General features: G+C 39.1%; 1 protein-coding gene across 1 annotated transcript in view; it reads left to right on the top strand.

Annotated features, from left to right (window-relative positions):
- DEPDC1B (DEP domain containing 1B) overlaps positions 1-26,851 on the top strand; it is a 96,396-nt gene that overhangs the window by 10,002 nt on the left and 59,543 nt on the right. The window contains exons 3-6 of the mRNA XM_066375530.1: positions 15,735-15,870; positions 18,954-19,081; positions 20,610-20,740; positions 24,025-24,072. Of these exons, the coding sequence (XP_066231627.1) occupies positions 15,735-15,870; positions 18,954-19,081; positions 20,610-20,740; positions 24,025-24,072 (443 nt within the window). The remainder of the gene's footprint in view (positions 1-15,734; positions 15,871-18,953; positions 19,082-20,609; positions 20,741-24,024; positions 24,073-26,851) is intronic.

The following is a 26,851-nucleotide window of genomic DNA, read 5'->3' as shown; positions in this document are numbered from 1 at the left end:
CTGAAAGTGTTGTTACTGTATAACCATTTGCAGCATTGTACTTTTCCTAGAGAATCTGAAAAAGGTTAGCAGTAGCTCTGGGTTGGCCTGTGTATGCAATGAGAGGCGTGTATTCAAGGGCACCAGTGGCAAAGTGGGTCTGATATTTAAGCAGAACTCAGGGCTCATGTGAAGATTGTACTAGAAGTCCCTGATGTCTCACATTAACCCTCACTGTACGTCTGCTTTTTCTCATTTTGCTCATGTTACAGTATTTTTTTATTATTGGACACTTAGCACCAGGTAATCTGAAGGAAATGGATGTCTCTGCTTATGTATCCATGCCCACTGCTGGCTAGGCTGTTACTGCCCGAGGTGGAAGGGACCTACCTAAGATTCTGGGAATGGGAGGAGACTAACAAGGAATGAAGCCCCACAAGTCCAGAAAAGAGGAACTGTTGACTAAGCTACAGAGAGGCCTATCAAAAGGCTAAGAAATGAGAGAGATTTAAAAAAATGGAGAATATGGGCTTCTAATATTTGCTTTCTTTTACTCCAGAATAATAAGGAATTGAGTCTTCATCTGTTTTCAAATCTAATCTGCCTCTCGCTCCTAATCTACCTTGTCTGCTCTTTGTAACTTGGCTGCGAGCAGCAGCACTGCAAAAAGAGCAGCCTGCCCCCAGAAAAGTAAGGAATCCTCTTACAACACATTTCGTGGGGGCATCTGGGGACCACGCAGACACCTGGCTTTGAGTAGAGAAAACCTGACTCTCCAACCTGAAACATTTCTTTGGCTTCTTTGAGACGAGCTGCTGAGGAAGGTTGCAGAGCAAGGAGAGGGTGCCAAGGCCAAGACCACACATTGCTGTACGTTTGGAATCTAATTTCCTCACAGAGTTTCATAGCCGTCTTCAGCTTCTATATATCAAGATTATCATCTTGGCAATTAGTTGTTTATCCATTCGGCAGTTATTTCTGGCTTGCTGATCCAACTTTTAATTAGGGTTGTGCGTGATGTTAGACTATTCTGAGATCACAGTGCTTATTAGCACCAGGCAGTAGAAACTCTAGCACTGGTTCCACATGCCGCATTTCATTGGGGATTCTTCAGTGATTATTTCTCTTGGGAAACTCGAATTGCTTGTTTCCCATCAAGATTTAGGCAACACACTGCTAAAAGATTGTCTGATGAGTCACTTCCAACCTGTTCCATTGTGACCTTAAATGGGGTGCCTCTCATTTAGTCCTCTGAGGCTTTAAGCGTCATCAGAACTGGAAAATAGGACCAGGCTCTAGGAGCTAACTGCCCAGCGCTGACTGAGAGCGTGTGCCCTTCAATATGAAGACTTCCTCACGTCTCCCCTTTAAAAAACAAGAGTGCATGCACAGATTAAATTTGTCCATGAAATAATGATTCTCCCTACCCCCCAGTAGTTTCTCCTACGGAATACTGTGAGTCATAATGGAAGCAGTATTTTCTTTTATTGTTTACCATCTGGAAACTCAGTCTTCCCTTCTCCTGAGTGGAAGTTTTATAAATTAACCCCTGATGTGTGATGTTCTCAGATTAATCTGGGATGTAATCTATGCAGACATGTAAATCACTTGTTCAGGAGGCATTTGTGTGGAGGCAGCTGTTGCTCACAGACAGCTTCTGGGACTGGTGCTGAGCACCATCTCGATCACATGCCAGTGCTCCCTGGAAGAGTGGGGGTCCCTTCCCCACCAGCTCCATTTCCAGTGCTGCTTGCAGTTAAATAAGTCCTAGAGCGAATTACAGTGAATGCACACAAGGGAGATTAGGAGCTAGAGGCAGATTAGGTTTGAGACGTGATGGAGAATCAATACGGTAAAGAAATTCCAGAACATGTTTCTAAATATCAGGCTTTATGGAAGAGGAGACTTTATTAGTAGGATCAAGACAAGAATGCACATCTGAGAGTTCTTAATGGGAAGAAAGGAATGAGAATTCTAGAGCACCTATGAGTGCCAGACTTGTATAATCTTCATTTAACTCAATACCTATAGATGTAGGTAACATCCTGATTTTAAAGTTTAGGGAAGGAATAGGTCAAAGTCATTAACTTTTCTAGTCACTCAGCTAGTACTGAGAGAGTCAGGATTTGAATTGAGGTCTCTTTCTCTGAAAACTATGTTCTTGTGGTACACCACTCTGCTCCCATTTTCATGACATGAGGGTGACTTGCTTTCTAAATAAATTAGTGAATGAGTAAACACACAGAATAGTAAACAAACATGTGCGTGGTCATCACATGCTTAGATATTCACAGAGTTCTAGTAATGTATTATTATGTAATATGTATTAAATGATCAGTTGTCTTTCAAGAGGTTCTCAAATAAAGGGGGTAAGGTAACCATAATTAACCTAAATATTTATACAAATATTGTAGGGGATCAGTGGTTTCCTGGGTCTGTGAAATACAGAAAGGCATAGTTAGAGGGAGCTACATGAAATATAAAGGCTCATATAGTATGTTTTAAAGATAGATTATATACACACATATTTTATAATGATGGTGAGTTAAGCTTTTATTTTGAAACATGTCACATTTTATTTTTTTAAAAATGTCATGTTCTGTGACTGCATTTATATTTGTTAACTGTGATTTTTTTTTCTCAAGAATCAAAGAGAAGTATAGTAGAAGGAAATTATGAATTTTAGTATGTAAGAAAGGAAGGCAAGATCCTAATATCTGATGTTCATAATAATCAGAAGAGAAACTGCAGGGAAGGGCCCAGTTATTTACTGAGCCACTTCTTTCCTGTTACTAATATAGGTTACTAGAAAGAGTTCTGGATTTGCTTCTCGTGAAGACAATTTTAGATTTCACTGAAGGGAACTCAGAGTTGAGTCAGATGCTATCATTTGTGTCTAACAAGGCTTCTGATGAGAGCCAGTTATACTATCTTGTATTTTTCTAAGAAATTTCAATTTATGAAGCAGTTTCCTCATGATTTATTTGATTTTCATGACAACCCTGTGAGATGGGCAAGGTGGGTACTTCATCCTCGGAGAACGCAGACAATTTTCTCTTTGAAACATCTAAATAAAATACCAGGAATGTTCTAGTTAAAGAAATTTTGTGGTGATCATTGAACCTCTCCATTTATGTATGTGAACAGACAATTATGTAGGATTATTTAAACCTGATGTATTAGGTTATATAAAAGTAGAAGTGTGTAATATGGAAAATACTTGCTTTGGACTGTTTAACGAGGAAAGTGGCCTCGTGTATGTCTTTAGCAGGTTGGGGTCCTGGGTCTGGAGCCTACACCTGACCCTCCCTGACCTGCTGTCACTACTGATGCTGGCCTCGCTGGGTACTTGCATCCGAGCCAGTGGTCACAGAGGGGCCTTCACTGGCTCAGCTGTAGTGGTTTAGAGCTAATGTGAAGGGAACCATTTTCTTTTTATTCTCCTACCTCTCTCTGTTCCTCTTGTTCTGTTTCTACGTCTCTGTGTATCGCTCTCATGTTCCCTTCTTTTCCCTTTCCTTTTTCTCCTACTTCATTTTTCTCTCTTCTTTCTGTTTCTTTTCCCTCATAATTAGCTTTTATTCCTGTCTATTTCCAAAATACTGATTTTGATTTGAAAATAAATGTTTTTATGTAGATATTGTCAACTTTATTGACTACTGTCACTTTAACTGTTCTTAATTTAGAAAACAGAGGAATCATGCTACCCAGCTTTACTATGTATAAAGCCACACTAATGAAGACTGGTGTTGGTGAAGGGATAGACATAGGTCAATGGAACAGAAGAGTCCAGAAACACACACAGATATGACCAATTGATTTTTGACAAAGTTGTAAAAGTAATTTAAAGGAAAAAGAGTAGTCTTTTCAGTAGTGGTGTTGGGACAACTGGATATTTATCCTCTCTGTACAAAAACAATGAACCTCAACCTACGCCATGCACTTGATACAAGAAATTCAAAGTGAATCATAGATTTAAATGTAAAACTACAAAATTTTAATAAAAAAGGAGAAAATCTTTATGTCCTGGGGTTAGGAAAAAATGTTCTTAAACATTGATGCCAAAAGCGTGATTTATAAAAGAAATAAAAACATGATAAATTTGACTTCAAAATTATTAACTTTTGCTCTGTGAAGGACACGTAAGAGGATGAAAAGACAAACTGCAGATGGGGAGAAACTATCTGCAAACCACAGAAATGACAATGAATTGGTATCAAGAATATATAAAGAACTCACAAAACTCAACAGTGAAAATACCAATTAAATGAATAGAATGCTTGAACATGCACTTAACCAAAGACAACCAAATAGCAAATAAACACTTCAACTATGTTTAGCATAGTTAGCATTAGGGAAATGCAAATTAAAACCATGACAAGATATCATTGCATATCTATTAGAATGGCTAAAACAAAAATACTGACAATATCAAGAGCTGTTGAGGATGAAATCTCATTTATTGCTGGTGCGAAGCATAGGTTGGAAGTCACTCTAGAAATCAGTTTGGCAGGGGTTTTTTTTGTTTGTTTGTTTAAGTTCAATATATTCTTACACTATGACTCAGTATTCCTGCTCCTGGGCATTTACTCTAGAAAAATGAAAACTTGTCATTACACAAATCTTGTACATTAATATTTACAGCAGCTCTGTTAATAATCCTCAGTAGCTAAATACAAACCAAATGTTCTTCAGTGAATGAATGGGTAAACATTGTATATCTATACAACTGAATGCTACTATGTGTTGAGAGTGGTGGTGCAGTGGGAGGGTGTGACTATAAAATGAAAGCGGGAGGGAATTTTTTTGGTTGGGGGAATAATGGAACTGTTCTGTTTCCTGACTATGGTGGTTATACAAATATGCAAAAATTGATAGAACTGTACACACACACACACACACACACACGTACACACGTGCATGTACCCACACACAGACTAGTTTTACTATATGCTAATATAATTTTTAATGCTAGAGATTTGAAAATCTCTATTTGTGCCTCTAGTGAAAGAAATCTGAATTTACATTGTTTTAGGTTTGTGGCCACTTAGTCATTTTCAGTGGCCTGGAAAAAATTCTTCATTACTACCCTTCGGATCTTTTGAAGGAACTGTTTTAGGAGCACCTTCAAGTTATTGGACTATTGGCTCCCTCTAGTGGACATCCTTGTTTTAATAGTAAAAGCTCAGAATGTGTGCCTGTGATTTTTTTCTTGTGTTTTTATTCATTTCATCAGGTGCTAGGTTCCTGTTCTATAATAGTTGGATAAATTCCTTAACCTTCTTAGGCATTAGTGGGGTTTTCTTTTCATCTATAAAATGACAAAGATGAACTATATATACCTTTAAGGACTTTGTAAATTCCAAACTTTGATTCCAGATATTGAGTACATAATCATGTGTTTCTCATTCTAAGGCTATGAGGGAGATAAAAAGGAAATATAACATGGTTCTCTTTCTCTTTAACTTTGCAGCTTGTTTTTATAGTTTATACACATGGGAAAAAAGACAATAACAGAACCAAGACAGTATTTAATCAATTAACTCAAACGAACCTGTAGCAAACAGTGAATTAGAGGTGCTATAGTGGTGGTCCTTGGGATGACACATCTATTTTGTTTGACTGGTATAGTGTTTGGTCATTAAAATTTTATCTAATTTTTATTTTAAATATTTTGTGAAGGTAATACTTTAATGTGGTTCAAAATTTACAAAGTAAAAAGAATATATATAATAAAAAAATCTCCCTTCTACCTCTCTTCCCCAGCCACCTAGGTTTCTCCCCCAAAAGCACCTAATGCTAATAGCTTCTAACACAGTGATTTAAAAAATTATCAACCTGAGCCTGAGCCTGACCAGGCGGTGGCGCAGTGGATAGAGCGTCGAACTGGGACGCGGAAGACTCAGGTTCAAAACCCTGAGGTCGCCAGCTTGAGCATGGGCTCATCTGGTTTGAGCAAGGCTCACCAGTTTTGGCCCAGGGTCACTGGCTTGAGCAAGGGGTCACTTGGTCTGCTGTAGCCTCCCGGTCAAGGCACATATGAGAAAGCAATCAATGAACAACTAAAGTGCTGCAGCGAAGCATTGATGCTTCTCATCTCTCTCCCTTCCTGTCTGTCTGTCCCTATCTGTTCCTCTCTCTGTCTCTGTCACCCCCCCCCCCAAAAAAAAAATTATGAACCTGAAAGTCTTTAGATGGGGCAAACGCATTCCAGTTGCCATACTTTCCACCATTTCTCTACATTACACCTGACTGTCTCATGACTATGTTGTCTGTCTGGCCAGTGCAGGAATTGTGTCTGTGACCTACTCAGTGGGATGGGATAGTGAGTCCTTATGGAGGAGGTGGTGGAGGTCTTCAGCCTGAGTCCTGAGAATGGGGTAGGATCTGAGTGAGAAGGGATGGGAAGGGAGATGATATTTCAGGTGATAAGAGTGGCAAGACCGAGGCTCTCAGAAATGCACGCCAGCTCTGTTGGGAGAACAAGGAGACTGACCTGGCTTAGGAAGTTGTTTTAGGTCAGGATGTCATAGGGATGCATTTGATGGAGTTTTTTAAATACCTGTCTGTGGAGTAGACTTTTATTTTAAAAAAGACAAGGCAGTCAAGGTTAGTGTTTTGAGTAGGAATAGGAATAAAGTCTGCGTTCTCGAATAGAGTTAATTGAATAGTAGTAGTAGGATAGACATTTGACTTTATTTTTTTATTTTTTTTTATTACCACGCATTTAAAACTTTCTTATTTTGTGGAATTTTTGTTTATATGAACCATGATGGGAGGCAGGGCCCTGTTCCTACCAGTGGAAGCCTCAGTAGGTGAGATACTCCCTCTTAGGGTGCAGAATTGTGTTGGTATGTTCCTACCTAGAACTTTGAACCTTGAGTGAGGGATGCAGAGAGGAAGGAACAGCCTGGAGTTCCTTGTGATGGTGGTGGTGGTCAGCAGGAGCAAGGGCAGAGGTCTCGGAGGCGGCCAGGCGCCAGGCGCCAGCAGTGCCTTTCACACTAGACTGTCACTGGGTTCCTGTGCTGCATGCTGCTGTGGCCTCCTTTTCCCCTCGTCCTGACATTTTTCTCTCTTTTTTCTTAATTTCTTTTTCTTTTTTTATTGATTTGAGATAGAGAAAGAGGAAGGGAGGGAGAGAGAAAATCATGAATTTGTTGTTTCACTTATTTATGCATTGGTTGATTCTTGTATGTGCCTTGACCAGAGATTGAACCCACAACCTTGGCCTGCAGGGACAATGGTCCAACCAACTGAGCCTACCAGTCAGGGCCTTTTTTCTCTTTTATTATTTTTTTCTTTTCCTAATCCTGGTTCTCCAGCTCTCCTGTTGATTTTGTGACTTCTTTGGACATTTTCAAGTTTCTTTCTGGTTAAATTAGCCAGAATTGGTTTCTGTCACCCAGAACGCAGCCTTGATATAACAAGCAATGCCTGCAGAGGGAGAAAAACGGGAGCAACTTTTGGGTCCTAGGAAATAGTGCCAGGATTTTTGTGTGTATATGGACTGACCAAAAGCTAAGCAACAGATCCGAAAGAACTGAGGCAGTCAGAGATACTGAATCAGACGTATTCCAGCTGAGGATCCTGGTAGTCCCTGAGGCACAGGAGCATAGTCCATGAAGGGTAAGTAGGAGGCTGGTTACACTTGCGCCCTGGGCTGGAAGTTCTCATTTGGGCTGTTAAGTCCCATTGATTCTGAGGTTACATTACTGCTGCCATCATTGCGTATAAAAAATGCCAGTACATGTAGGTGTGTAAAATAATGCATTGAAATAGACTGTCCTGACTCAGAAAAAGCAGTTCCTGATAAACTTTTTGTTTTGTAACATTTTTTAAGGCTTTTTGAGGATTAGTTTGTAAGGATTTCATGATTTATTTTTCTATCCTGGCCCTTCATTTGTGGTCTTCTTCATTCCTGCATTTCATGTTCTCTGTCAGGTTTCTGTATCCCTTTCCCTAATAGTTGTTTGATGTACTCAGTCTTTGCCAGTTTGCCCTTGAAAATCCTTTCTTCTTTAAACCTGACCTAGGTTTCTTTCCTGGGAATTCATGGTGTTGGTGATTATCGTTAATAGGGAATGGAGCAATGGCTCACTGAGCGCTCCCCTTGTAGATGAAGAGAATGTGGATTGGATTTCTCAAATACTGTTAATCTTGAAACAAAACAATAAAGATCATGTAGGTACCAATCAGTTTTTCTCAGTTAATCCTAAACCACAACATTCTGAGAGTAGTGGAAATGTGCCTTGAGATATAAGACCACGTTTATAAAAGTCCTTGAAAAGTGAGGGTGTTGCACTCTGGATTTGAGGAGTTTATAAACTTTCAAAGTAGAAGTAGGAGAGGCCAAACAAATGTTTTATGTGAGTATCAGAAAGTATAGTCTATTTAAACCTCTTTATGCCAATGATGTCCAGTGAGCATTTTACCAGTTGCTTGGTTAATACTTATGCTCTGGCTTTTCTTAGAGCAATTTCGTGTTCTTTGGGGTCAATGTTAATTAGATCTCACGTATGCTGTGTCTCTCCATTGTCCTCCATTCCTGCTTCCTTTTCCTTTCTCAAGCATTGTGGAGTGCCTGCTTATGCCACACTGGAAACACTTTGGATGCATGACCCTATCTTCAGTTAAAAGTTTAGATAGGAAGACAGATAAGTCAGAATTCATTGTCACAAATGCCACTCTAAGGATGTGAATTTGGTGCTGTTGAAGGACTAGGACTAGGGAATCAACTTTGCTTGAGTCAGTCAGCAATTCTTTTGGGATAAGTGCTTGCCAGGCAAGGAGAGGAGAGGTTGATCAAGGTAAGGGGATTTGCTAATAAAAGGCATCATCATGTCATGAATGAGCTGGAGTATGTAAGAACATGTCTGTCATTATGCAGGGAGTGCTGGTAGGAAAGGTAGTGAAAGAATTTGCTCTTACCTCTGCCCCACACCCAGCACAATGCCTTGTATTTATTGAGAAAAGTTCAAAGGTTAGTAAGTGAAGTTTCCTCCCCCCCCCCCCCGAAAGAAGTTAAGCAGTAATCACCCCACCTCTATTCCTGAGTTAGTAGCTCAGTCATTTCCCACATCAAATAAGCATAGCTAAGTATAATACAAGCTGAGTAATGGAGAAGCTGTAACAAGCACAGGGTTTATATATAGTGAGGCAGACCTGGGTTTGATTCCCTGCTCTGAGTTTCTGCTGTCCATGTGATCTTAGGCAAATTGCTTATACTCTGAACCTCCATATCCTCATCTACAAAGTAAGGAAGCTAACATTTCTGTCTTGAGGGTATCACTGGTCTCACCAGACCAGTGCTCAGCAAACTTGTTCTGTAAAGGGCCAGATAGTAAATGTTTGTGGGTCAGCCCTCCTCAGACGCACTGCCTGACTGCTGTTGCAGGGTGAAAGCAACCACGGAGCACATGTAAGGGACTGGGCATGACTGTGTTCCAGTAAAACTTCAGTAATTAAAGCAAGTGGGAGGGTTTAGCCTGCAAGCTGTGATTGCTTACTCCTGCCCTAGACTAAGTTTCTAGGGCAAAAACTGGTATTAATTCTTGTATCTCTGTTACCTTGATAGGAGGCGCCTAAATTGTTTGAAGTGATGTGAAGTCATCACACATAGATGAGTGCAAAGTACTAGAAGATTCTTTTAGTTTAGACCCTCTGAGAAGAGAAGGAGATGCCAAGATGAACCTCTATATTGCAGGTGACTTAATGCCAGTGTCCTGGGTCACCTGAAGGGAGAAAGGGAAAAGGACAGGAATTGGGGATAGCCTTCAGATCATGATGCAGATCTGCCCTCTGTGAAATAGAGAGGGGAAGAATTGGATAGCAGACCACAGGGTGCAGTTCTGAGAAAGTGTAGGCCAGCCTGACGAGGAGTCCTGGGCAGAGGTTGTCTGCTTAGAGGAGTCCCGGGTCTTCTGTTAGGGTTGGTCAGCTCCAGGAGCTTCACTGTGCCTACTCATGTGTGGGAGCTTCCTGGGAGAAGCATGGAAGGAACAAGCAGCTACATATTGGAGTCTGTTGGGTTCCTGAAGGGAGATCGAGGCTGTGCACCTCCGTGGCCAGCACAGTCCGTTTCTCATGCGGCCCAGATCTGCTTCACAGGGCTTTCTTCCCACGCTGGTCTAGGAGATGGAAATTACTAGGAAGAATAGTGTTGCTGCAGCCGGTCTAATGGCTACACTAGTGCTCATCCTCTCTCTCTTCACACTCCATGCAAATTTCCTCACCCTCACCTATCACCTTGGCAGGCTTTGGCTGGCTTACCTGGTAGTGTGACCCAAAAGTTCATTTCTGAGAGTCGGAACCCTGGATAACCGTGCACCTCTTAGGCAGTATTTCTGCACATGCCTGTTACAGTGCACAGGAAGTACCAAGAGCTGCCACAAGTTTCCTTCCTCTACAGCAGTGCTGGTCAACATGGTCCCTCCCGTCCACTAGTGGGCGTTCCAGCTTTCATGGTGGGCGGTAGCAGAGCAACCAAAGTATAAATAAAAAGATAGATTTAACTATAGTAAGTTGTTTTATAAAGATTTATTCTGCCAAACTTAGCAAAAATCCGACATAAAGTACTTAGTAAGTAATTATTATTATGTGCTTAACTTGCTGTAACTCTGCTTTATAAATTTTATAAAGTAAAGTTACTTCCCTACTTTATAAATCACCATTACTGTGGAACCAGTGGGCGGTTAGAAAATTTTACTACTAACAGAGATACAAAAGTGGGAGGTAGGTAGAAAAAGGTTGACTACCCCTGCTCTACAGGGTCAGAGCAGCCTGCCCTCTTTCTGCTGGTCAGGATCAGTCCCTGCTGCTCCCTGCCACAAGGCGTCCACAGTGCCCCTCTGTGTTTCCTGGCAAGAGCACTCACTCTGTAGGGGGCAGGACCTCTAGTTGTGGGATTGGGTCATTGGGAGGCCTGGAACCGGGTGCTTCTACCCCTTGGTTGTTGGCCGTGTATTCATATGTGTGTGGGAAACAGCACCATGGAGTCCTATATGTCCAGCTTGTCTCCATGACAACACTGTCTAGATTACATTAGGTTTATAATAAATCTTGAAATCTGGTAGCGTGTACCCTGACTTTGCTCTATTTCAAAATTGTTTTGGCTATTCTAGTTCTTTTGCATTTTCACATGAATTTAGAATCAGTTTGCGTATCCTACAAAACTTTCTGTTGAGGTTTTGAGTGAAACTGTGGAATCTGCAGATCAGTACGGAGATTTGACAAATTAACAAAATTGAGTCTTTCAAGTAATGAACATGGTTTATCTCTCAGTTTCTTTAGATTTTCAATCTCTCAGCTTTGTTTAGTAGCTTTAAGTACAGACTCTGCACAAGTTTTGTTAGATTTAGACCTAAGTAAGTTTATGATTTTTGGTGTTAATGAAATGATGGTTGTTTTCCCTGTAAATCTTGTATATTTTTTTAGAAGTCGTCAGTAATTTATATATTTTCTTCCATCGCAAAAGAAATTTGTTTTCTAAATATTTATTGCTTATCTGAAGTAGGATTAGCTTGCAGATTGGATCATATCTCTTTCCTTCTTAAAAATACTTATTTGGCCCTGGCCGGTTGGCTCAGCGGTAGAGCGTCGGCCTAGCGTGCGGAGGACCCGGGTTCGATTCCTGGCCAGGGCACACAGGAGAAGCGCCCATTTGCTTCTCCACCCCTCCGCCGCGCTTTCCTCTCTGTCTCTCTCTTCCCCTCCTGCAGCCAAGGCTCCATTGGAGCAAAGATGGCCCGGGCGCTGGGGATGGCTCTGTGGCCTCTGCCTCAGGCGCTAGAGTGGCTCTGGTCGCAACATGGCGACGCCCAGGATGGGCAGAGCATCGCCCCCTGGTGGGCAGAGCATCGCCCCTGGTGGGCGTGCCGGGTGGATCCCGGTCGGGCGCATGCAGGAGTCTGTCTGACTGCCTCTCCCTGTTTCCAGCTTCAGAAAAATGAAAAGAAAAAAAAAAAAATACTTATTTGATCCTTTACTCATAATGGAATCTTTATCCACATAGAATAAGAGATGATTTCTGAGCTGGGAGTTTAGAGGCTTCCTTAGTTTGACAATTAATTATTTTTCTTTGTCTCTCATTCTTTTTCCCTTGAATACTTTATGATCCTAATATACTTTCAAGTAGTATTGTGAAATGCAATCAATAGCAGTTTTTCAGCATTTAAATGATATAATGCTATTAGCATTACTGGGCTGAAAAAATATGTTGAATGGGTACAGAGTACATTGAAACCCAGCAAATTGTTCTGAGTTTGCCTAACCGATGGGTTTCTGGGAAATGGCAGTCTCAGGCCACTCCTACAGTAATCACTGCCTGGTTGGCTTTTCTATACAAAGGCATAGTGGCAGACTCAGGCTGGCAAGAGCTCTGTAGATGCTGCAGATTTCTGCTGATGCTATAGGAATAATTTCAGTATATAATATTTGGACAGGAGTTTAAGTCATTGTGTCCTCTGTCATTTATGACTCAGAAAATTTATTGAAATTATAAACTATGTTTTACTTGTGGTTTAGATGCCGTAGAGTATTTTTGTTGATTGATTAATGAATTCTAATGTGTTTCAAGTAAATTTATCAAAAGATAGTAGTTCTATTATAGATTGTTTTCTAATTTTTTTGCAACCAATATTTGGCAGTAGAGGTGGCAGTAGGAGACGTGGGTTGTTTCGTTGGATGATTAGCTGTAGCAGCACCTTTTCTAGCCTCAGTGTACAAGTGTGGAGTTTGTACTAGATCATTTCTAAGGGACTTTAAATTCTGGAGTCCATGATCATGTTAGGATTAAATTTATAATTTATAAAGCAAAAGCCCACTAGAGGGAGCTATAATGTAGCCCACTAGAGGGAGCTCTGTTCTTTTAAAAAATGTTTTCAAACAGTTTTATTGAAAAATAGATCTTCCATAGAAGAATGTATAAATTGTAGTTGATCACTTTATATAGGAATGAGAAAATGAACACCTGTTTACCCACACTTTGCATCTTTTCCTCAGAGGTCATCAATATCCTGATTTCTGTTTTAATTTTACTGTTGCTTCTCTTTATTGTTTTAACACTTATGCATGTATCCTTAAACAATATATTGATTTGTTTCTGAAATATTTTTCTGTTTTGACCTTTATATAAAAGATATCAAAGAGTAAATGTTCTTCTCTGACTTGTTCTTTTATTTCTCATAATTTTTGAAATTCCTTCATGATGATATGTTTATTACAATTCATGGAATTTCCAGTGGTGATTTGGGTTGCTTTCAGTTTTTTGCTGTTATAAACAATGCCCCCATGAACATTTGTGGACATGTTTCATTTTGCACATGTGGAAGTTTCTTTAGGAGAGCCAGAATTCCTTGAAGTGGAATTAGTTTAGGGGATTTGCCCATGTTCAACTTTACTAGGTAATGCCAAACTATTTTCTGTGGTGGATTTGCTAATTTTTATTCCAATAGTAGAAAATATTTGATACTGACTGCCTTAAGTTTTACCCATCTGGTACATGTAAAATGCTGTCTCCTTGTGATGTTATTTTGATGGCTTATATATTTTATTTTATTTTATTTTACTCATGGTTTTATTGTAAAAAATTTAGAAAAAGTTCATCTGACAGTTTGCCCATTACCTATATGCAAGATAATTTACTTCCAAGATGTTCTTTCTCTGCTTACAAACATGTGACTTTGTGCTTCTTGGCCCCTCTGTTTCTGCATGAGGTTTCATCCTCTGGGGCATCTCCGCATGGGTTGTGCTTGTGGCAAGATGGTCTTAGGGTACTGCTGTTCTCTGTTGCAGGAATTATAATATATATGCAGTATTGGATGAGAATGCAAGGCTGTGTAGGAGTGTGTTTGTGTGTGTGTGCACACATGCTATACTTTGGCTGGAAATAGTACTTTGTTGTGATTGTTGGTGCCTAAGAAGCAGGATTAGAATTCTGTAAACCAGGCTCTACTTAAGAACTAGGGTAACTTTCACTGGCTTTAGGGTTTAATTTAAGTTGTAGTTTGGAATCATTGAAAATAACTGTCTTGGTAACTTAATACTAAAAATTTAAGGTATCTTTTAGTTTATTTATCTTTAACTTGATTTAATTATTGCAGACCTCATTTTTTCCCTACTGACTCAAAACTGACCTTTCAAGTCAGTTACTGGATGTTGGATATACTTGACAGAGAAAACAAAACTCAGCTTTTCTCTGTCAGTCATCTTTTTTCAAGTCTATTGTGACTGCTTTTGAAATGTTTCTCCATAGTACTCTTTATTTGTGATTCTCCTAATTCACCTCAATAAAACTTTCCTTGTAAACTATAGGTATTTAAAAATTCCTTAGTTCTGCATTTGCTTTAGGAATAAGATCTTTATAATTTATTTGATTATATTTCCTATGAATATCATGGACAAAATTTTAAGCCTTTATTTTGGCTTAAATAAATAAAACGTCAAAATAGTTAATTGCCTACTGACATCTATGTCATCATTAAGAACCTGGAGTCAAACAAAAAGAAAAGGAAGAAAAAAGAACTGGAGTTTTACATTGCTTTATAAGGCAGTGCAATGCAGTGTACTGTTTTCTAACAGGCTAACAGAAAAAGATCCTCTAAGGAAAATATGTATTAATAACCATTCTGTTCTTGATCAGGTATGGTCTAGGCAAGTTTAAAGAGAGTTACTGTGTTTCCCCGAAAATAAGACTGTCCCATAATAATTTTTGCTCCTAAAGACACACTAGGTCTTATTTTCAGGGGATGTCTTATTTTTCCATGAACAAGAATTCACATTTATTGTTGAACAAAAAGTCAACATTTATTAATATACTGTAGTCATGTCATCACAAACATCAGCAATAACCAGCCAAACTCTGAATTCCATCAAGAATTTCTTGTGACTCTATTTCCATGTACAACAATCTACCCTGTTTCCCCAAAAATAAGACAGTGTTTTATATTAATTTTTGCTGCTAAAGACACGCTAGGTCTTATTTTCAGGGGAGGCCTTATATTTCTAAGCTTGAAAAAAATTGTACTAGGTCTTATTTTCGGGGGATGTCTTATTTTCGGAGAAACAGGGTAGGTTGTATTTAGGCTTCTGTGTTCAGTAGTAGTAATGCTGTTGATTCCTTAGAGGGATAGAAACAGAGGAATACTGAAAGGCAAAATAAGGTCATTGGACAGCTTTCTTCCACCATTGATTTCTAGACCGAAGCTTCAATCTCACTATGAAGTGATGGATATTCCAGGGGAAGAGAATTAATCTTTATTAGAAGTAGTTCTACTTTAGAATATTAGGTCAACTGATTTTTGTTCTAATATATGCTTTCTTAGCAAGTATTACTAAGGATCTATCAATAATTTTTATTTGCATAGTCTACAAATTTCAGCTGGAGTTAGGAGGCAGTAAGGGTATTGGGCTAGGTGAAAAAAACGGCTTACCTAAGCATACCATTAAGAACATATTTAATCATGAAAGTCAAATGTTAAGGCAACAAGATTTACCTATTTAAAAATATATAACCTGTTTGATTCCTGTTTTTCTTTATAAATGTTATTTGATGGGAATGAGGAATGTATATTTTTTTAAAATCGTCTATTGTTTGGTATAATTAGCCATGTATAATGATTTGATTAAGTATGAACTCATTATATGAAGTTTGCTGTTATATAATTTCTCAAGGATATAAGTAAGAAGTGACTATTGTTAAAATATCTGTGCCTTCCACTAACTATGATAATAGAGATTTCCTTCTTGGTTTTTAGATTTCCTCCTTCCTCACCCCTGAAACCATATCCAAAGAGACCCCTATACCAAAAGGATGTTATTAAATTTCCAGAATGGAATGACCCCCCACCAGGCGCTTCACAAGAGAACATCCCAGTGAGGCCAGTTGTGATGGTAAGTGCCATTACTAAGAGGCTGAGGGCTAGCAGCAGGGAGAAATAAGTGGTGGTCTGTGAACCACCAGGCTTAGTCCGGTTCTCTCTGTCAGTTCCTTATGAACTATGATCTGAAAGTACTTTAAAACAGTATCTGCGAGACCAGTAACAAAGAAAGACTAGGTTTTGGATTTTTTCATCTTGCCTTTTGGCACTTGGCCTAAATAAATGGTAGCTGTTTTCATATGTTCAGACCAACCGATTCTCTGTTAAACTTTTTAACTATATCCTTTTCTTTTCTGTTCAGTAATTTGCTCTTTTCTCTCTTTTCTTGAGAGCGAGAAGGCTGGGGCATGGAGTATTGTGGAATGAGCCCTATACAATATGAACAAAGGAAGAATCTGCTAGTCTTGGAAAACCTAAGCTCATTGTCCTTTTTGAGGACATACATTTATTTTCTTTAAAATATCCCCGGAAAAGACAACCAACATTTAAATAATGCTTAAAAAATAAAATACAGAGAGAAATTTTGGATGGCAGTTTTTAAAAATTGTAGTAACGCCAGTGTTTAAGTGAATAACTTGATGTCCAATTTATACTTTTGCTTGTAAAGTATGATTTTGTTTGCTGTAAACATTTTTTGGCAATGTACGTAAAAGAAATAAAATTATCTGAAGAAGTTGTGTTATGAGAAAGTGACACTGGTGACAGAAACTGGGACTTTATAAGGGCTTGCAGATATGTCAGGACAGTGATGAATTTGGTTTTAAGTATGTTTGATTGTAAAGTTGGGTTGTATTAAATGGAAGTGTCTGGCCTGACCAGGCAGTGGCGCGGTGGATAGAGCATTGGCCTGGGATGCTGAGGACCCAGGTTTGAAACCCAGCGGTTGTTGGCTTGAGCACAGACTCATCCAGCTTGAGTGCAGGGTTGCCAGCTTGAGTGTGGGATCATAGACATGACCCAATGGTCACTGGCTTGATGCCCAAGGTCTCTGACTTGAGCAAAGGGTCACTCTCTCTGCTGGAGCCCCCTGGTCAAGGCACATAGGAGAAAGCAGTCACTGAACAACTAAGGTGCCACACTAAGAGTTGATGCTTCTCATCTCTCTCCCTTCCTGTCTGTCTGTCCCTGACTGTTCCTCTCTCATTCTCCTTAAAATAAATAAATAAATAAATAAAATAAAATAAATAAATTGAAGTGTCCAATAGGAAGATGAAGATAATGGCACTGGAGCTTAGAGGAGAGGTCATATTTGGAAGTCAATAATTTATTCTTGCAACAAAGATTTATTGAGTCCCTACTGTGTGCCATGCATTGTGTGAGCCTATGCAGATGCAGTAACATGTGATACAGTTTTGCTCTGAAAAGAGCTCATACTCTAATGAAGCATGCAGTACAAAAATAGGTTATTAGAAAACAGGATCTGTTTCTCTTGGTATAGGTTTTAGAAGGATGAGGTTAATGGTCAATAGAGAAACTGTATCTTTCATAAAGAACTTGAGTAGCCCTGGCCAGTGGTTCAGTGGATAGTGTCAGCCGGGCGTATGAACATCCTGGGTTCGATTTGTGATGAGGGCACTTTGCTTCTCTTTGTCCCCCCTCTCTCCCTTCTCTCTCTTCTTCTCTTGCAGCCAGTGGCTCAATTGGTTCAAGTGTTGGTACCAGGTGCTGAGGATGGCTTGGTTGGTCTGAGTGCTTCAAACTCAGGCACTAGCTCAGTTGATTCAAGCATCAGTTCCAGATAGGGGTTGCTGGGTAGATCCCAGTCGGGTTGCATGTGGGAGTCTGTCTCACTATCTCTCCTCCTCTCACTCAAAAATACCAAAACAGCCTGACCAGGCGGTGGCGCAGTAGATAGAGCGTCGGACTGGGATGTGGAGAACCCAGGTTTGAGACCCCAAGGTCGCCAGCTTGAGCATAAGCTCATCTGGTTTGAGCAAAGCTCACCAGCTTGGACCCAAGGTCGCTGGCTCGAACAAGGGGTTACTCAGTCTGCTGTAGCCCCATGGTCAAGGCACATATGAGAAAGCAATCAATGAACAACTAAGGTGTTGCAACAAAAAACTAATAATTGATGCTTCTCATCTCTCTCTGTTACTGTCTGTCTGTCCCTATCTATCCTTCTCTCTGTCTCTGTAAAAAAACAAAAACATAAAAAAAAAACTTGAGCGCATTATTCATTTCTTCTTTCTCTCTTTCTGTCTCTGCTTCAAGTTTGCTTGTTGGTTTTTGTTGTTTTGTCTTATCTTCTCTCTTGCCTAGACATTATATCAAGTAAAATGAAATACATAAAATTATTTTTTGTGTGTTTGCTGAGGGGGCAGTATACAGTGCAAAGTAACAGCGTGGGCTGTGGAGCCAGACTGCTGGGTTTGAATTTATTAGTTATTTGAGCTTGTTTCTATTTCATTCACTGTGTGTTTTCTTTTTTGGTGGAACTGGGATAGTAATAACTCTCTAGGGTAGAGTTGTTTTGAGAATCTAGTGAATTCACAGGTACTCAGTAACTTAACTGTTATTTCTATTATTAATGTATTTAATAGTATTGTTCATAGGCAGAGACAAAAGAAAAAATTACCCATATCATCCAGATGGAATTAATATTAATGTTTTTGCTGAGTATTAGTTTTTCTCCTTGCCATCTCTCGCTGTTGTGGAGCTCTTGAGTACCTGCCTTTGGCTGGAGCCTATGATCTGGCGGCTGCTATTCAACATTGTACTTATTTGATCTTTGCTTACAAAAAATAGAGAATTCTTGAATATAATAGAATATTATTTTAAACAACCATTCAACTTATACAATGTGTGAAAGTTTTATTTCATTGTCACTTCACTGATTATTTGGAACTCCCACAGGAAATGTCATGCTTATTGTCATAGCTCTTTTGTGGTTCTTGAATATTCATTTATAATATGATCTGATCTTTAAAGGTCATACTTTATTTCTCTGTAGTCCATGTAAAGAAAGTTAGTTCATATTTCTTGTTAATATTTTAAATCAAATTACAAATAACCAAATTAAAGAAATTTCTCATAAAGCCATGCCACTGTCTATTGAAATATTTATTCTCTTTCTTTCTGCCCCCCTCCCACCATTAGAACTCGGAGATATGGTACAAGCGTCACAGCATTGCTATTGGAGAGGTGCCGGCTTGCCGTCTTGTCTACCGCAGACAGCTGACAGAGGCCAATGTGGAGGAGATATGGAAGTCTATGACGTTGTCATAGTATGTGCACTTGATATTAATGAGACTTTTTTTTTTTTTGTATTTTTCTGAAGCTGGAAACGGGGAGAGACAGTCAGACAGACTCCCGCATGCGCCCGACCGGGATCCACCCGGCTCGCCCACCAGGGGGTGACGCTCTGCCCACCAGGGGGCGATGCTCTGCGCCTCTGGGGCGTCGCTCTGTTGCGACCAGAGCCACTCCAGCGCCTGGGGCAGAGGCCAAGGAGCCATCCCCAGCGCCCGGGCCGTCTTTGCTCCAATGGAGCCTCGCTGTGGGAGGGGAAGAGAGAGACAGAGAGGAAGGAGAGGGGGAAGGGTGGAGAAGCAGATGGGCGCTTCTCCTGTATGCCCTGGCCGGGAATCGAACCCAGGACTTCTGCATGCCAGGCCGATGCTCTACCACTGAGCAAACCGGCCAGGGCCTAATGAGACTTTTTAATGTATTTGTTTCTAATTTGTTCCACCAGTATTCTCTGCATATTTTATATTTTGAAATTATGTATCAAAATCTCAACTTGATTGAATTATATGCAGCTATGCTGGTTATCAAACATAATTCAACTGAATTTTGAGCATTTCTATGTCATTTATATAAAATACTGCTGAAAAAAAATTAGAGAATATTTTAAAATGAGTATAAAGCAGTAAAATATCCCCTAAATTTTGTGAGCAGTATAGTTAAGAAGAGACATTTGAAATTTCTTAAACTTTAGTAAAACTGACCTCTTAACTTACTGAAACACATAGTGGGAACTTTGGTCTTTTAGGTGTTTGATGTAATATTGGTAATTAAAATTAATGATGTTATAGCAAGTTTTTTTTTTTTTCTCATAAAGATTTCATAAAGTAGCAGTTTCTCATCACTGGATAAGCTAATTTTTAATTTTTAAATTTTTTTTATTTTTCTGAAGTTGGAAACGGGGAGGCAGTCAGATAGACTCCCGCATGTGCCCAACTGGGATCCACCCGGCATGCCCACCAGGGGATGATGCTCTGCCCATCTGGGGCGTTGCTCTGCTGCAACCAGAGCCATTCTAGCGCCTGAGGCAGAGGCCGTGGAGCCATCCTCAGTGCCAAGGGCCAACTTTGCTCCAATGGAGCCTTGGCTGCGGGAGGGGAAGAGAGAGACAGAGAGGAAGGAGAGGAGGAGGGGTGGAGAAGCAGATGGGCGCTTCTCTTTGTGTGCCCTGGCCGGGAATCGAACCTGGGACTCCTGCATGCCAGGCTGACGCTCTACCACTGAGCCAACCGGCCAGGGCTAATTTTTGTTTTTATAATATGTTATGAAATCATTTTTTTGGCATTCAAGATGTTACATTAATAAATTAGTGAAACAATTTGTTAATGGTAAAGGGTATTTTTAAAATGTGTCTGTCTTACTCAATTTCTAGCCTTTTTGCCCCACAAGATTGGATGAAATATATGAAAACAACACATTTTAAAGATTGATCTTTTACAATGCCAGGTTTTTGGGTAAATAATGATTTTTTTTAAAGTAACTAATTAATGTAATTATTTATCTTTTTAGTTTACAGAAAATCCTTGGCTTAGATTCCTTAGAAGAAGTTTTAGACATTAAACTTGTCAAGCCCAAGTTCATCATACATAATGTATATAGTGTGAGCAAACAGGGAGTTGTTATCCTTGATGACAAGTCAAGTAAGTGCATAAAAACCATTTTGTTCTTATTTGGTCCAATATGTTGGCTGTACAGGTCTGTCATTTGACATTTTCCTAAACCCTAAGTTTACCCCCTCATTATACATAGCCTCCTCTCATATCCTAGTATCTTTTAACTAATTGTTGGATTAAAGAAACATCATAGAATGATGAATACTCAGGAGTGAAAACCTTGGCAAAATCCATCCAGAGGCTAGTGCAGTGTTAGCCACCCTGAGCATTAGTGGTTCTGTATTATTCTTAGGAAATCCCTGAAAACTGAGTCGCTTTAATATCTACCTGAGAACTTAAGTCAGTTTTTTATTTTATTTTTTCTCTCTTTTTTTATTATTATTAATTTTAATGGGGTGACATTGATAAATCAGGGTACATATGTTCAGTGACAACATCTCCAGGTTATTTTGACATTTGATTATGTTGCATACCCATCACCCAAAGTCAAATTGTCTTCCGTCACCTTCTATCTGGTTTTCTTTGTGTCCCTCCCTCCATCACCCCTCCCTCCAGTAACCACCACCATCTTTTTTTTTTTTTTTTTTTTTTCTTTTTGTATTTTTTCTGAAGCTGGAAACTGGGAGGCAGTCAGACAGACACCCGCATGTGCCCGACTGTGATCTGCCCGGCATGCCCATCAGGAGGTGATGCTCTGCCCATCAAGGGCGTCGCTCTGTTGCGACCAGAGCCACTCTAGCGCCTGAGGCAGAGGCCATGGAGCCATCCCCAACGCCCGGGCCATCTTTGCTCCAATGGAGCCTTGGCTGCGGGAGGGGAAGAGAGAGACAGAGAGGAAGGAGAGGGGGAGGGGTGGAGAAGCAGATGGGCACTTCTCCTGTGTGCCCTAGCTGGGAATCGAACCTGGGACTTCCGCACGCCAGGCCAACGCTCTACCACTGAGCCAACCAGCCAGGGCAACCACCACCATCTTGACCATGTCTCTGAGTCTCATTTTTATGTCCCACCTATGTATGGAATCATATAGTTCTTAGTTTTTTCTGATTTACTTATTTCATTCAATTTAATGTTATCAAGGTCTATCCATGTTGTTGTAAATGATCCTATGTCATCATGTTTTATGGCTGAGTAGTATTCCATTGTATATATGAACCAAAGCTTTTTATTTATTTATTTATTTTTTAATTAATTTTAATGGGATGACATCGATGACTCAGGGTACATATGTTCGGAGAAAACATCTCTAGGTTATTTTGACATTTGGTTATGCTGCATTCCCATCACCCAAAGTCCAATTGTCTTCTGTCACCTTTTAACTGGTTTTCTTTGTGCCCCACCCTTCCCCAACCCCTCCCTTTCCTCCCCCCCACCCCATAACCCCCACACTCTTGTCCATGTCTCTGAGTCTCATTTTTATGTCCCACCCATGTATGGAATCATATAGTTCTTAGTTTTTTCTGATTTACTTATTTCGCTCAGTATTATGTCAGTTTTCAGGTGGACCCTGGGCTCTGACTTTAGGTTCTCATTGCCCTTTCTTTATGGTATCTATGTGTCAGTTTTTCTGGAAAGTCTTGGTTTATGTCATTTCTTTTTATAAAGATAGTTTTTTAAATGTTGAAGGTCTTCTATTTTTTTATACCTTTTTTCTGAGCCAATTTACAAATCAAGAAAGAAAAAAGACATTTAGCAGCTACCTATCCTGGTTTTTGATTTGGAATAATACAATCATGGTGCATGTAGTGGGCCAGAATCTCCAAACTGACTTTACGGCTTCTTCCTCTGGGTAAGGGATGGACTAGAATTGAATGGGCACTTTGATTGGTTCTTCCTTTACTTCAAATTATTGATCCTGGGAGTTAACTGAAACTAGTATGCCCTTTGGATGTAGGAAGGTGGTCTAGCACTTTTGAGTTTTATAATTTATTACTGGAGTTAAAGTGGGAGGCTCCTGGCAGCAGACAGAGCTGTATCACAAGGAGCCGAACAGTGGAGAGAGGGGAAGAGGTTGCTCGAGGCCAAGTCTCCCGACAGGAACAGAGGGGTCTTTGAAACCAGAAATGCTTTGATAGCCACTGTATCAGGAATGGAAGACATCAGCGAACAGAAATAGATTTGTGAATTCATGAGTTGTTTGGTTAATACCAGCATGTACAATTAAGTTATATAGAATTAGGAGGATGTTGCCTTTGAAATACATCTGAAATCCTTTCACATTCTCTGAGTACAGAAGCATTAATACTTTTAGCTACCAGTCAGATGATCAGTCATTTTTTGTCTTGTTAACCCTTTGAGTAGTACGAACGTTTATGTATATCCTCATGCCTCCTGACCATCCAGAGAATGATTGATTTATCTTAAAAATGTATAAGGCAACATTTAAAAAAGGCAAATGTATGTTCTTCTTGTTTCCCTAAATTGGTTATCAAACAAACATGATTTTAAGTTAATAAAACTGTAACTGGAACTAATTTCAATTTTTGAAAAAAAACCTTACTCCCGGGGTTCAGCAAGCCTGAAAAAAACTCACTACTCAAAGGGTTATTAAGTAAGTTCTTTAGAAAGGAAAGAGCATTTCAGAAGACTGAGGTTCATGAGGCCCAGCGGTTTAGCCAGCGTCATTGCAGTTTTCCAGCAGTGGAGAAGACAAGCTCATGGAAGCATGAGTGCCGGCCTGTCTCCTCAGGTGCCTGTGGTAGGGCCAGGAAGGAAGAGGAGGCTGCCTCCCAATGGCTCCTCGAGGGCTTTTGTAGCAGTGCTAACATTGTAAGGCTGTTCTAATATGAATAGCCAAGATAATATGTCAGCAGGCCTCTGTTTCTTTAAAACATTTTGAAAATTGAAACATGTAAAATGATGCCAATCATGTTTCTGGACCTTGGGAATACAGAATTTGACTTTTTTTATTTTTTGCTGTTTGGTGAACTGTTTCACAAATGCATTTGAAGACTATATTTTCGCTTTTCCTGTATTTTTCTTTGCCGGATATAATTCTTAGGATAATTGATTTGTTTGTTATTTCATTTCCCTGGAGCAAACTGTCAAATTTACTCTTGTCACTAAAGCTTTAAAAAGTTCATTTTGTCCTTAGAGAATTTTGCAGGCACAATTTATACAAGTACATCTAACACTGTTGCTCAGGAAAAATTTCCATCTTGTAAATGTTCTGATACATAAATAGGTGATTTGTGATTAGTGGATATGTTTCATAGTGCTTGGATAAGTATTACATTCTTATACCAACTATGTATGTAACTTCTAGAGTTATATGCAATTGAATAAAATATCTTTTTAATTTTGTTTTTCTGTAGAAGAACTTCCTCATTGGGTTCTGTCAGCAATGAAGTGTTTGGCAAATTGTAAGTACTAATTGGTCAGCTTTACGAAATTAACAGATGTAAGTGCCTTGAATTAGAATATATTTGTGCTCAATGGCCTGAACACTGATTTGCCACCTGTGAGACTGGCAGTTAATTGTTTTGGGATTACTATACTTTTAGTGATAAACTTGTGATTTGGTAAAAGGGCTGAGTTATAGAATGCTTTCACAGGAATTGTGTGTTTCCATTTGTAGTGGATGATTTTTATTCCTAAAACATGTGTTTCTTAGTGTCCCCTATATTTACATCATCAGTTTGCTTATTGGTTCCTATTATTGGCTTTATACAGGGCAATGGTTTAAGTGCGAGAGGAATGTTTTAGAAGACTAATATAACTGATATGCAGGATGGTTTGGAATAAGACTCTGCATGCAGAGAAACAGAAAGACTGTTTCAGCAGTTTGGATGTATAATGCAGGTGCCTGAATCAGGGTGGTCCCACTGAGGTTTTTTATAGGCATGTGGCAAGTCATTTCATAGGTATATGATATCCACTTTGTTGGATATCATAGTCACTGTGAAGCAATGAATAATTATAGTATCTCATTTAACACTTCTATTTTTGGACAGATTTTCAGAAGACTTGAGCCAGAGAAGGGATTCTAATGGTTAATGGTTTAACTCAAACAAATTATTTTAATGAGAAGAATTCTTGTTATTTTGACTGACTGATAGTGATGATATTTAATCTCTAGGGCCATTTGAAGCCTCATAGATCACCACAGAGAGATAGTTTCTTTCTTCCCTTTGGGTGAGACTAGTATGTACAGAGATGGCTGTAGAAAATTTTGAATTAGAAGACTATGAATTATTTATTTAAATGAAGTTAGTTTTATTTGATTATAGAATGAAACAAGTAACTCTTCAGCTTACTGTGGGTGGTCTCAGTGATAATATACAGAAAACAATTATATACCGTCATTCTGAATGTGAATAGCCATTATTAGTTTGTATGTTCTCTGTGTTTAACTTAAAATTACCATCTTTTTTTGGTTAATATTTTGGAACTTCTGAAATGTAGAGTTCTGTGGTTTTACCTTGGGAGAATGATTTTTATTCTTCTTGCTCGATCATTTGAGATCAATTAAAGTTAAATTACATCTTTGGCCACAGTTGGTAGTGACAAGATAGAAGGTATAAATAGGAGGTTGGAACTACCATTTATGAATTCCTGATAAATTTAGGATTTGGAGGTTGATCGGCTGGGAATGAACAGAGGAAACTGGAATAACAAATCCAGGCTATAATACGTTATAAAGTATGTACTGCAGTGTGATTATGATTTTGAATTTTTAGTCATGGTCAAAGCTTAGGGAAGAGTACAGTTTTTCCCCAAGGAATATATATACATAAAGCCACCAAACTTCTACAAAAAGGTTATTAGAACAACTGGAATTTTTCCTTAATGGAGAGGAAAGATGTGAGGAGCGACTTAGTAATGTTCTCTGTGTGTGTTCGATAGATGTTGTTATATTAGGAGGAATCTCTTGGAGATGGGAACATCTATAAGGTATCAAGTGCAGTGGATGGTTGGCTTGTTCATAAAGTTGCTTGTTTATGTGTCAAAGAAGAAAAGGTGCTCAAAGGGCAAGGTCAATCTTTGGAACAGTTTTATAAAATTATTAACTTTTCCAAATTCTCATTTGTCCCCCAAATTTATTTTGAGTCTATTAAAGTTATGACCTATTTCTTACCCTTTTTATTTTTAATCAGTTTAGATTCCCATTATTGTCAATTAAAAGGGAACAGACAGGATAGACCGATTATATGATATTTGAAAGGCCTAGGACCTTCTTGTCTGTAAATCTGCTGCTGCTCCTCTCCTTCCTTTAAGCCCATGTGCATTCACTGTAGACCATGTGTGCATCGGCCTGGGTACTTTCATTGCTGGCCAAACTCATGGTTGACCACAGAATGAAGGACTGATGCTTAGTAAATATAAAATTGAGTTCCTGTGTTTTTTTCTTCTTTGTGCTTGTGGATTGCAATAATTCTATCAGAAATGGATACAAACAACTCTCTTCCAAAATCTGTGAGGAATAGCATTTATAAAAACCAAATTTAAAAATATTCTGAATTTTAAGATGATTAAGAAATAAAAAAAATCAGAAATGTGGTAACATAGACTCTTCTCATAGAGCTCTCTATGCACTAACTTTTTATTTTTTTCATATGTTTAACAAGAATGATGAAATGTTCACAAAAGGGTACAATTGCCTAGAATGAACTGCATACTTACCCCGGGAGGGACTAAGTCAAGGCAATGTGTATTGTTTACTGAGACATATCAAACTAATGACAGTATTTCAGTTGACAGCCTGCAATATTTTAGAGGAGGAAGCAAGCAAAAATGGTGGCTATGTCTGCTGCTAGGTTAATGTGGTACCACACATACACATCTTTCAAAGTTTTTATTATTTCAGTCAGTCAAATTATTTTTTGTAAGAAGTGTACAGAATATTAAAAGGTAAGAAGAGTTTTTACAGAGACCAACAGAAAGCCATATTCAGGATGGCCCAATGGTCTTGAAATGTGAATGTCCAGAATGCTTGTCTGTCTTAGTTCGATCTTTGCTCTTTAGTTACGATTCTATAGTTAGAACTTCCTTTCAGTTTTTACTGGCTTCATTTTTCATTCTCCTGAGGGTAGAGATCTATTTGGGTACAGTTGTTTAGTCTTGTGTTCTACTGGCCCAGACTGGCCAGTACAGTTGAACTCCTTCCTTCCATGCTGTGATGGGAATAGGGGAGGCTGGCCA

This window comes from Saccopteryx leptura, chromosome 1 (genome assembly GCF_036850995.1).
Source record: "Saccopteryx leptura isolate mSacLep1 chromosome 1, mSacLep1_pri_phased_curated, whole genome shotgun sequence".
Taxonomy (NCBI): domain Eukaryota; kingdom Metazoa; phylum Chordata; class Mammalia; order Chiroptera; family Emballonuridae; genus Saccopteryx; species Saccopteryx leptura.
This window is presented reverse-complemented; position numbering and strand designations above follow the sequence as displayed.